Raw genomic sequence first — 12,053 nt, forward strand, 5'->3', positions numbered from 1 at the left:
CACTCACCTCCCAGCCCCATGGCGCCAGGTGAGGGGTGAGCATCACCTGTCTACAGGTACCCTTTCCACCTCCTGCAGAATGAAGAGGCCTCCTGCCAGTCAGTGCCCTTCAAGCCTGGGAATTGACTTCTCCAGGGTGGTGGGGAATGGTGGTGGCCAAGGAAGCTATCTTTCTCAGGGTTGGCAAGTCCCAGAGCAGCTTTCTTCCAGGGAAGAGGCAAGATGGCTGCTCTTGAGCTTTTCTGCCCTATCCAGCCCGGTGCAGATGCTCTGCAGGGTCCCAACGTGGCCTGGAAACTCAAAGTAAGAGAGGGATGCCATGTGGTCCTGGGAGAAGCCCCATGAGGCCCAGGCTGCAGTCTACTTGCAGGTGGGGCCGGACATTGTGGCCTTGCTCAGAGCTCCAAGCAAGTAGATCCCAGCCCCCTGGTGAGGGGCAGATCCTGCCATGAGGACACCTCCCACGTTAGGCAGGGCAGGGCCCTCTTCCCATCACAGGGACCCCAGGACTCATAGTTGCTAGGTTGAGTCCCCGTGGCATGGGACATGCCAGGCACCCTCTACCCCAGCTCTAGCCTTCTAATCAGCATCAAGGGCTCCCCTCACTGCCCTGGGCGGGGGACATGGGCAGGGGACACGGACACAATGACACTCTGAGCCTCAGCTGAACATACACCCAGCCATACCTCCTGGTCACAGGTGGAGGGAGCCGGGGCAGAGACATGCTCACCGCCGCTGCCCACCTGAACTCCCCGGGGGTGTGCCCTCTTGGTGAGGCCTCTGGGGAAAGAGAGTGCAACTTTGCCTCCCTTTAGCCAATTCACAATTTGGCCTCACAAACCATCTTTCTACATTTTCACTGTGTATGGAAGAGAAGATGATGCAGTCAGGCAATCATGTATTCAGTGCCTCTTCCAACACTTGCTCCTTCATTGCCAGCAACCCTCTGGCCTGGGCCACTGCCTGTGGCTGGAGCCACCTCTCAGCTCAACTCTTCCTGGGCATCCTGGTCGTTCCTGCGATGCTCTGGGATGAGTTCACATCTGTCCATTAGGCCAGAACGCCCACAGTCCCCAGCCCTGGGTTAGGCACATATATACTTATTGATGTGATCAATGAAAATAGGTCTTCTAACTCCTCTGGCCTCCCAAGACCACAGTCGGGGAGTCTACACTATTCCTTTAGTCATCCTGCCCCCTACCTCCGGCCATTTTACAGCTGAGGAACCTGAGGCCCAGGCAGGGAGAAGTTTGCCCAGAGTGATAGAGCCAGTGGGGACTTCCCAATGCCTGGAGCACTGTCCCTTCCACTGCTCCCTACTGGCCTGCAATGTGAAGGTCTCTGAACCAGTTGCTCCCTGGTCAAGTGCCCTGGGCCAGACCCTCACACCCAATCCCTCTGCCAATAGGTCACCGAGAGCTTGTGGCTGACTGGTGGCTGGGGAAGCCCAGGACCAATGCCCCTTCTGTGGCCAGTGTCTGGAGGCGGATGATGTTTGTTTACCTAGAGCAAAGAACCCCCTGCCCTCTTTGGTGGGGTCTGCCACCCTAAGCAGCCCCTGTGGCTGTTTCCTCCACATAAGTCCTCCTTGAAGCTACAGTAGTCATCCTAGAACTTTAGGATTCAGAGGCCTGGTCCTAAGAACCACCTCCACCCACAGCCTCGTTCCCAAGCAGTGGCTGCAGTCAGTCCAGCGGGGAAGGGTCCGACCCTCCCTGGCCAGCAGGAGGCGGCATCCCCACTCCACAGCCTAGCCTACCACCAGCAGATTCTGTAGCAGCAGAATGAACCAGGCTGGCTGCCCGGGAAGACTGAGAGTACTTCGTGGTTGCCTGCAGAGGGGTAAGAGGCTTCCGGGGCCACGGACCCAGCTCCAAGCCAGCCTGGGCCACAGGCCAGAGGGAAGGGTTGGTTTGGAAAGCTGTCATTTTTCTTCTCCAGACTCAGGTAGCAGATAAGGAGGGGTGTCATCGTTCTGCTCTTCTTGGCCTGACCTCACGCACACATTCATTCAACAAATATTTATTAAGCGCCTGTTTGTGCAAGGCACTTCCGGAGAGGGCAGCCCGCAGCTCAGGCCTCGCCCACCCCCGCTGCCCCCAGCTATGGCGCAATTTGCTTTTAAAAGGCTGCTCTGGCACCACCCCATCCAGGAGGGCCCAGCTGCCCAGGAGCCGTCCTGTGATGACCTGCACCCCAGCCCAGCTGCTGGCGACTGTCTCTGCTGCTGCAGCGGCTGGGCCCCCTTGCCCACCCTCACCCGCCTGTCCACGCCCAGCGCTATGCGCAGAGGGCACAGCCACACTTGGTGGGCTTTTCCACCTCCTCGGCAAAAGAGGTCCCGTCGCTGCACTCAAAGGTGAACTTCCTCCGCTTCAGCCGAAGGCCCTGGCAGCAGCCCTGGCCTGGGCACGTGCCCCGGCACTCCACCCATGACAGGGGGCGCGTGGTCTGGCAGATGGCATAGCCCCTCTGGACCTGGTGAAAGTCCCGGACAGGGTCCCCCCGGCACTCGGACTCTGGATGGGACAGACACCAAAAGAAAGCCTCAGGGCACACCCATGGGTGAGCTGCTGCCTCCAGGGAGGCAGAAGGAAGAGGAGGAGTAGGGCAGCATCTGTGGGGTGGATCCTTTGGCTCTCAGACCCCATCTCTGTCCCCAGCATACTTCCGCCTCCCCCTGACATGCACAAGCTTCTTCCCAGGGCCTACAGTCTAGTCCTAGCGCCAGGGCCCTCCAGGACAGATTGAACTGCCGGAGGGAGGCAAGGTCCCCATTGCTAGAGGCGTGCAAGAGAGACTGGAGGCCTGGAGGCAGTAACATTATGAAAAGGATTCGTGCTGGGGAGGGGATGGCCTAGGGGATCCTTAAGGTGCCTGAGTTCTGGGTTTCTCCAGCTTCTCCCTGCCCAGCCTCAACAGTCCGGATTCCAGCAGAAGCCATCTTGGTCAAACAGGCCAGGGATGGCCTGGGAAGGAGTCCCCACCCCTCAGACTTCCTGCTGCCACTCCCAGGTCGTGAGGTGATGGGGCCAAGGTACAGAGGTTGGGCCAGGAGCTGTTACCCTGGGTGGTCTCTTCTGCAAGGAGAGACCCCAGCCAGAAGAGGCATATACCCTGGATAAGGGAGCTGCAGGGCAAACTGGGCCAGGAGAGACCGGGAGCAGTGCCCAGAGGGTGGAGGGACCCTGAAAGCCCCATAGCAGCCCATGGTATGGGGCTGGGGGAGGACAGAAGGGCTGCCGAGGTTGGGAGGAAGAAAGAGTCAAATTGCTAAAGCAATTTGTGGGGGACCCTGGAGAGTGCACATCAGGAGGGGGGCCCCTGACCTTGCTCACACAGCTCGCCCGAAAAGCCGGGGTCACACACACAGTGTGCCCCCTTGGTGGCTGAGGCCTGACAGTGGCCATGCAGGCACTGCAGGCCTCTACAGGGCTCTGCCAGGGCCCCGGCCTGGTTGCACAGGGCCCCCGAGTACCCATCCTGGCACTGGCAGCTGTAGGAAAGAGCGTCGAGGGGCACACATTGCCCATGGACACACCTGCAGGGGACAGAGAAAAGGCGCTGTGAGGACAAACCCAGCCAAGCCCCACCCGACGCAGCCCACCCAGCCCTTACTTCACAGGTCTTTATTCTGTTCCCAAGATTGAAACAAAGGGAGTTGCATGCGACTCCAGTGCCCCAGGCTCACTTGTGGCCATGGCAGGGGCCATCAGCAGGCTGGTCACAGTGCAGGCCCACCCAGCCGGCCTCGCAGTGGCACATGGGCCCCGGGGTGGCGTTGGGCTGGCAGATGCCATGCAGGCAGTAGAGCTTGAGGCAGGGTTCGCAGCCTGGCACCACGCCCGGCTTCATCTGAGTCTTGGTGAAGTCCTGCAGCTCGTTGTTGATGTACAGGTTTCGGATGCAGCCATGGAAGCCAGTGCCATTGAGGATCTGCCACAGGCGGAAGGCAGCTGAGTTGATGTCCACGGGCATCCCTGGGGGAGGGGAGGGAGCATAGCTGGGCTGAGTCACGCTTGGGCTATGCCGGGCACCCACCTCTGAGGTCTGGGCAGCTCCATGGCCTTCCCTCTTGCCTGCGGCCTCTGTCCTTCATCTCTGCAACCCTGATCCAAGGTCCTCTGCCACCTTGGAGGGCCCAGGCTCCTTTCCCAGAAGAAAGGGAAAAGCTGCTTCCTCTGTGATTGGAGCTGGGGTGTCAGGCCTGGTGGTGGCCAGCTGCTGTGTGTGGCTCTGAGGTGCCTGTTCCTACAGTCTGGCTGCCCTCGCCAAGGCGCCTTCTCTACCTGGGACACCAGACACCAGCTTTTACCTCCCGGAGACCCCAGCCGTAGCAAAGGGGCAGGGCCGAGACATCATGTGTGCCACTGGGTCACTGCTTTTGTGGCTGTCCCTTCTCAGCAGCCCTCTGAAGTAGGGCTTGCTAAGCCCCATTTGACAGATGCTCATGACTGGCCTGAAGCTGCACAAGGAGTAAGCTGTGGAGCTGGGCTGAGGCCCAGGGCCATCCCTCACCTCTGCCCCAGCCTCAGCATGCCCCCCACAGGGTGTGGAGACAGCCCCGCTGCATCCAACAGCCTGCTTGTCAAGACCGAGAAATGCTTGCAGGTGGTCGATGGGGTCATCTAGCCTGCAAAGCCTCTAAGGCCAGCCGAGGCAGTCCCTGGTTGATGCAGGGACTCCGTACCTGAGTCTTCTTGCAGTGGCTCTGGGCCTCTGAGGGCCCCAAGACTGGGAATGGACCCTAAGCCATTGAAAAGCCCCTTCTAGCCCAAAACCAAGAGGAAAGGTGCCCAATGTGTCGCAGCCAGCCTGGACAGTCCCAGGACCTCCCCTAAGCCAGACCTCGCACCCAACCCAAGCATCTATCCTTCTTGGTCAGTCTGGGCCAGGCAGAGAGCAGCTGGGCCTCCAGGCAGCGAGGCCAGTCCACCTGCAGCTTGGCCACCACCAGGACCATCTTCCCACTTGGCATTTCCCACAGTGCAGTCCCTAGGCACCAGCTCTCCTGGCTGGCCTCAGGCCAGACAGCAAAAGAGGCCCCGCCAGGGCCAGGTCCTCACCTCCCACATAGAGTGGCGCCTCGCTGTTGAGCGTGTAATGTTTGCCAAAGTTGTCCATGGTCATGGGGCTCCCACCGTCAATGGAGAGATTCACCATCTGGTCAAAGGCGACCAGCTCAACAGTGTGGAACTGCCCGTCGTTGATCGTCTCAGCACTGGAAGAAGAGGGGGTTCCCCATCCCAGGGAGTGGCTGTCAGTCTGGACCATCCCTGCCTGGGCACTTCCCCAGAAACACCAGCAGGTTCTCCCCAGGAGACCAAATCTCTAAAGAAAAGGACTGTGGGGGCTCAATGGCCTATAACCTGATCCCTCTTATTCCCCTTCTTGGACTCCCTGGGGAAGGCTGAGAGGTTTGAGGCAGGGGTCTCAAACTTATGAGTCTCCCCCTCCCCATTAAGGAGCCTCCTCTAAGGTGGTGGTGGGTTGGGGAAGGACGGGGCCACTGCACAGGCCTCAGAGACCTCAGACCCAAACTGGGGCTAAACCAGATGGTTCAAGTGTGCTTCAAACTCAGCCCATGTTTCTAGAGGTCTCGATAACCACCTGCTTTTGGCCCAGGAGACCTCAACCTGGCAGTCCCGTACCCCGGAGGGCAGCTGGGGGGCATGAGGAAGCCCTACCTGTAGATGGCAGAGCTGGGGTAGCTGCCTGGGTCGTAGCTGACACGCACATGGCCCTGGTACAGCTCAACTGCAATGTGGTCGTTGTCCCCGTTGTACAGAAGGATCCCATTGTCCTCTGCCGTGGAGACCTGATGGGCAGGGACACTTTCTCTCCCACCCCACCCCATGCAGCAGCGGCACAGGCTAGCAGGTGGGGCACAGAGGGCACCCAAGATTGGAAGAGAGATGCTCTGTGCAGAGCTCTCTTCCCCCACCTGGCCAGCCTCCCCAAGGCCATTCCTCCAGGGGGTGCCAATAGGGGCTGCAGCCTCTGGTTCAAGCCCCAACCACTGCCAGCCTGGCCAGGTCTGGGCAGGGGAGGGTGATGGGCCACTGAGGCCTGGAAACTCTGTGCCAGGAAAAGCAGCCAGGAGGCCTCAGGACAATCTTCCCAGAGAGGAAAATTAGACTGGGACCCCTGTCTGGAGGGTGTGGGTAGCCCTGTCCTGTGGGCCTTGGGGAGCTAGCTGCTGACCAGGGGAACTACAGAGAGGACAAGTTCAGGAAGGCTCTCTGACAGCCAGAGTCATCCAAGTCTACTGAAGGGGCCACTCAGAAGGTAGTGTCTGTAGGTGGAACCGTGCAAGCAAAAGTGAGATCTTTGCCTCAGGAGGGAGATCCCTCTAAGATGCTGTAGGAGCCATGATCATTTTTCCCTGTCTTGTCGTCCTCCCTCCATTTCTTCTGGTAAAGACCCTGAGCTCCCTGGTCTGTGGAGCTGGGCACATGACCCAGGCTGTCTAGTCATACTGTCCCATCTCCTTGGACTCAGCGGCTGGTTCAGAGATGGGCATGTGACTAATGCCAGGTCAATCAGAGATCTTCCTTGAGCTGACCAAATTAGAGCTGGCAAGGAAGAGCCTTTGTAAATCACTGTAAAAGATGAGGATAAACCAAGGACGTGCCCAAGGCAATGGCTGGTTAGGGTTTTGAGAATTTTATTTTTGGCAGTTAGGCTAGCTGTTGTCTTGCCATGTAGACTATGTAAGTGGATAGGATGTTGGAGATGTGACGTAGGGGAAGAGAGCAGAATGCACATGTTTGAGAGGCTGAAGAGTTTTGAGAAAAAAGGAAAAGAGGACAAAAGAGAGGGAAGAAAGATGTGGCATTTGTGACAGGGAATGGAATTTGAGGGAAAGAGAAAGATGACTAAAGGAGAGTTTAACGTTCTTTATCATGTGCTGTGCAATATAAGCCACTCTCCTCTCCATCCCCCAAAAATATTTAGCAAAATATTGATATATTTCATCAATGCTGTTGAAGTGGGACTTGCTTTATTTTCCCCTCAATAGGAAGATGTTCTGAGATGGAACTGAAGGCATGAAAAGGACAATTTAAGGGGCCCTAGGGACATACGGTTAAAGGTATAAGCCCAAAGTTAATTCTGGCCACGTTCCAGCCACACGTAGAAAGCCTGTCTGCAGCACTGGAGGCAGACACTGAGGAGCAGCCTCCTCAAGAAATGGGACAAGAAATGATGGGAGGGGATGATGGCAAGTCTGGTTTTCTGGATTCAGTTACCCATGAGACCACGTCACCCCTGCCCTGGTTTTGTGACACTACAACCTTTCTAACTGTGCTTAAATTAGTTCAAGCTGAGATTTTGATACCCATATGCAAAACGTTTTGATTACACAGTCCTTCCAGTTCCCCGGGCACCAGGCAGGGATGCATCTTGATGCTCTGGCCAAAGCCAGGGTCCCCTGCTCCCTGACTCCCCTCTGTGACCAAGCCCCCTGGCACGCACCTGCAATGTGATGTTGGCCCGTGGCCAGTTTTGCAGGTCAGTGAACTGCAGGTAAGTGTCCCGATCCACAAAGTTGACACTGAGCAACTTCTCACACTCAGGGCCACCGAAGCCTGGGAGGCACTGGCACACGGGCCTGTTGCCCTGGTCCACACAGTTGGCCCCATTCTGGCACTCAGTTCCCTCACAGGGGCTCTTGGGGGTAGGCAGATGGGGAGGGATCTCACAGAGCTGTCCACTGAGAGGAAAGGACACAAGTCAGAGAGGGCCAAGGAGGAAGGGGGTATCTTCCTCTCCCATAGCCCTGGAGAGAAACACACTAAACATCTTGAGAAAATGGATTCTTAAAGTGACAGAAGATGCTCCTAATAAACACTTTTCATGAGAGAGCTGAGAGCCAGAAGGATACCAGGATACAAGTATGGTCCCTGGTCCAGCAGCATCAACATTAACTGGACACTTGATAGAAATGGGAAACCCACTGAATCTGCTTTTTAACAAGATCCAAGGTGATTACTGACAATGTCAATAACTCTGCAAGCCAGATTTTACTATATACATTTTACAGGAAAGAAAACTGAGATTTAAGACACAAGCATAAAGAGGGAAGAGTCAAGTTACTAAAATAAGAAATAAAAGAAGGGACATTACTACCAACCTTATAGAAATACAATGAATTATAAAGGAATACTATGAACAATGATATACCAACAAACTAGATAACATAGATGAAATACACAAATTCCTAGAAATATGCAAACTACCAAAACTGAACCAAGAAAAAAATAGAAAATATGAATAGACCTATAACTAGTAAAGAAATTGAATTAGTAATCAGAAAATTCCCAGGCCCAGATGGTTTAACTGGTGAATTCTACCAACCATTTAAAAACAATAAATACCAATTCTTCACAAACTTGTCCAAAAAATAAAAAATGAAGGAACATTTTCTAACTCATTCTATGAGACTAGCATTACCCCAATACCAAAAACAAAGACATCACAACAAAAGATATCACAAAAAACTACAGACCAGTATCTATTATAAATATTGTCACCAAAATCCTCAACAAATTACTAGCAAATCAAGTACAGCATAAAAAGGATTGTATACAATGACCAAGTGAGATTTATGCCAGAAATGCAAGGCTGATTTGACCTCTGAAATTCAATTAATGGAATACATGACATTGATAGATGAAAAAGCAAAAAAAAAAAAAAGTTCATCTCAATAGATGCAGAAAATGCATTTGACAAACTTCAACATGCCTTCATGACAAAAACACTCCACAGACTAGGAATAGAAGTGAACTGCATCAACCTGATAAAGGGCATCTACAAAAAACACACAACTGACATCAAATAATAATGAGAGACTGAATTTTTTCCTCCTAAGATTAGGAACAACACAAGGATATTTGCTCTCACAATTTCTATTCAATATTTTACTGGAGGTTCTAGCCATGGCAGTTAGGAAAAAGGGAAAGGAAATAAAAGGAATGAAGAAAGAAGGGAGGGAGAGGGAGGGAGGGAGGAAGGGAGGGAGAGAGGGAAGGCAGGAAGGCAGGAAGGAAGGCAGGCAGGCATGCAGGAAGGAAGGCAAGCAAGGGAAGGAAGGAGAAATAAAATGCATCCAGATGACATGATCTTGTATAAGAAAATCCTACAGATTCCATTAAAATGCTATTAGAATTAATGAAATAATTCAGCAAGATTGTAGAATACCAGATTAATGCATAAAAATCAAACAAAAAATGAAATTAAGAAAACAATTCCTTTATAATACATCAAACAGAATAAAATACTTAAGAATAAATTTTTTAAGTGCAAAACATATACTTTGAAAACTATAAAATGTTGAAAGAAATTAAAGAAGATCTAAATAAATGGAAAGGCATTCATGTTCATGGATCAGTATGCTTAATATTGTTAAAATGGCAATACTGGGCCAGGCATGGTGGCTCACACCTGTAATCCCAGCACTTTGGGAGGCCGAGATGGGTGGATCACCTGAGGTCAGGAGTCCAAGACCAGTCTGGCTAACATGGTGAAAACCAGTTTCTACTAAAAATACAAAAAATAAGCCAGGCGTGGTGGCACACGCCTATAATCCCAGCTACTCAGGAGGCTGAGGCAGGAGAATTGCTTGAACCTGGGAGGCAGAGGTTGCAGTGAGCCAAGATTGTGCCATTGCACTCCAGCTTGGGAAACAAGAGCAAAACTCTGTCTCAAAAAAAAGAAAAAAAAAGAGGCAACACTAGCTAAATTGATCTACAGATTCAATAGAATCTTTATCAAAATCCCAGTTGACTTCTTTGCAGAAATCAACCTGCTGATCCCAAAATTCATACAGAAATTCAAGGGACCCAGAATCGCCAAAACAATCTTTAAAAAGAAAAACAAACTGGGAGGACTCACACTTCCCAATTTCAAAATATATTACAAAAACTACAGTAATCAAGAAAGTGTGATACTGGCATCAGGACAGTCATACAGATTAATGGAATAGAACTTGGAGTCCAGAAATATCCTTACATTTAAAGTTAGTTGATTTTGACAAGAGTGCCATGACCATTCAACTGGAAAGAATTATCTTTTCAACAAATAGTGCTAGTACAACTGGATATCTGCATGCAAAAGAATGAAGTGGGGCCCTCTACCTCACACCAAATATAAAAATTAACTCAAAATGGATCAATGACCTAAATATAAGAGCTAAAACTGTAAAACTCTTAGAAGACAACATAGGTATAAATCTTCATAACCTTGGATTAGGCAACGGTTTCTTAGGATACCCACAACACAAGCAACAAAATAAAAAATAAACTAGATGTACCCAAATTATTAAACTAGATGTACCCAAATTACACACTTTTGTGCATTATCAAGAAAAGACAACCAACAAAATGGGAGAAAATACCTGTCAACATATATCTGATAAGGGACTTGTCTAGAATATATAAAAAGCCTTTACAACTCAATAACAAAAAGACAAATACCTCAATTTGAAAATGAGCAAAGAACTTGAATAGAATTCTTTTTCCAAAGAAGATATTTTTAAATGGCTAATAAGCACATGAAAAGATGCTCAACATCATTGGCCACTGAGGAAATGCAAATCAAAACCACAATGAGCTACCACTTCACACCTTCCTATACTGGTGGTGGGAATGGTGCAACCATTAGGAAAAACAGTTTGGTAGCTCCTCAAACAGTTAAACATACAGTTAACATATGACTCGGAAAATCCACTCCTAGGCATATATCCCAGATAATTAAAAATGTCTGTCTACATAAAAACCTGTACACAAATGTTGATAAGATCAGTCTTCATTATAGCCAAAAAGTGGCAACAACCTGAGCGGGTAAACAAAATGTGGCTATGTCCATACGACGGAACGCTGTTTAGCCATAAGAAGGAACGAAGTGCTGACACACGCTACCACACGGATGAACCTCAAAACATGGTGCTGTGTGAAAGCAGCCAGTCACAAAGGACAACAGATTGTACGACAATTCGACTTACAGGAAATCCCCAGAACAGGCAGATATATAGACACAAATATTAGGAGATTAGTAGTTGCCTGGAGCTGGGATAGAAGAGGGGCTGGTGTGACAGATAAGGGGTATGGGGTTTTTTGGGGGAAAATGAAAATGTTCAAAATCGATTGTGGTGATGGATGTACAACTCTGGGAATAAACTAAAAGTCATGGAATTTTACATGGAACTGAGTAAACTGTATGCTACGTGAATTATATCTCAATAAAGCTATTTTTTAACAAATGAGTGAGCGGAGCATGGGATATGGGTGGCCGGAGAGAGGGTGGGCCCTCCAACCTCCCAGGGGAGCCCAGTGGGCTGGTAGATAAGCTTTGTGGCAGGACATGTCTTCAGAGGCTCAGCTAGGCAGATAAGTGACAGCACACTGCCCTGCCATCTGCACCCACCTCTCACCCCCTGCACCAAACAGGTTAGGGGTCCTCTGCCTAGGCCCTGGGCAGTTACATGACTTTCCCAAGGCTGCACAGCTGGTGACTGGCAGAGCCATGGTTAAAACCCCAGCATCCAACTCCCAGGCTCTGACCCATACCCCTTTCCTTTGCCATGGCTGGAGGCTCCTGCCAGCCCAGGGGCTGACAGCCACAAGGAGTCACTCCTAGTGTGTCCAGGGGCCACTCACCTGTAACCCTCAGCACAGAGGCAGGAGTAACTGTTGACTTCATCCATACACTGGGCCCCATTCTGGCAGCGGTGGTCCCTGCAGTCATCCTGGTTCTCGCTGCAGTTGTCACCTGCGTAACCTGGCACGCACTCACACCTGGTGTGGGGGGGCATGGGTAGTTGGGGGGTCAGCTACACAGAGCCTGGGAGGCCAGTGGAGTGCACCAGGGCTCCCCACACACAGTCTGTACATGTGAGGGAGAACCTCAAGTTCCACTGAGGCTGTGGGGATCTCCAGGAGGTCACACAGAGCTCTGGATCTAAAAGGGCCCTAGCCCATCCTGGGAGCCTTTCCTAGTAGGAGAAGAGAGCTCACGTGGACTTGAGGTAGAGGCCTAGGGCTGAAAGAGTAGAC

General features: G+C 51.6%; 1 protein-coding gene across 2 annotated transcripts in view; it reads right to left on the minus strand.

Annotated features, from left to right (window-relative positions):
- Positions 1–2,006: 2,006 nt before the first annotated feature.
- SLIT1 (slit guidance ligand 1) overlaps positions 2,007–12,053 on the minus strand; it is a 185,844-nt gene continuing 175,797 nt past the window's right edge. For both annotated transcript variants that reach the window (XM_007963730.3, XM_073019223.1), the window contains 7 exons: positions 11,658–11,795; positions 7,477–7,714; positions 5,688–5,818; positions 5,067–5,221; positions 3,692–3,980; positions 3,330–3,541; positions 2,007–2,519 (listed from right to left, as the gene is read on the minus strand). In XM_007963730.3, the coding sequence (XP_007961921.3) occupies positions 2,281–2,519; positions 3,330–3,541; positions 3,692–3,980; positions 5,067–5,221; positions 5,688–5,818; positions 7,477–7,714; positions 11,658–11,795 (1,402 nt within the window). In that variant the 3' untranslated portion in view covers positions 2,007–2,280. The remainder of the gene's footprint in view (positions 2,520–3,329; positions 3,542–3,691; positions 3,981–5,066; positions 5,222–5,687; positions 5,819–7,476; positions 7,715–11,657; positions 11,796–12,053) is intronic.

Source organism: Chlorocebus sabaeus, chromosome 9, assembly GCF_047675955.1.
Source record: "Chlorocebus sabaeus isolate Y175 chromosome 9, mChlSab1.0.hap1, whole genome shotgun sequence".
Lineage (NCBI taxonomy): Eukaryota > Metazoa > Chordata > Mammalia > Primates > Cercopithecidae > Chlorocebus > Chlorocebus sabaeus.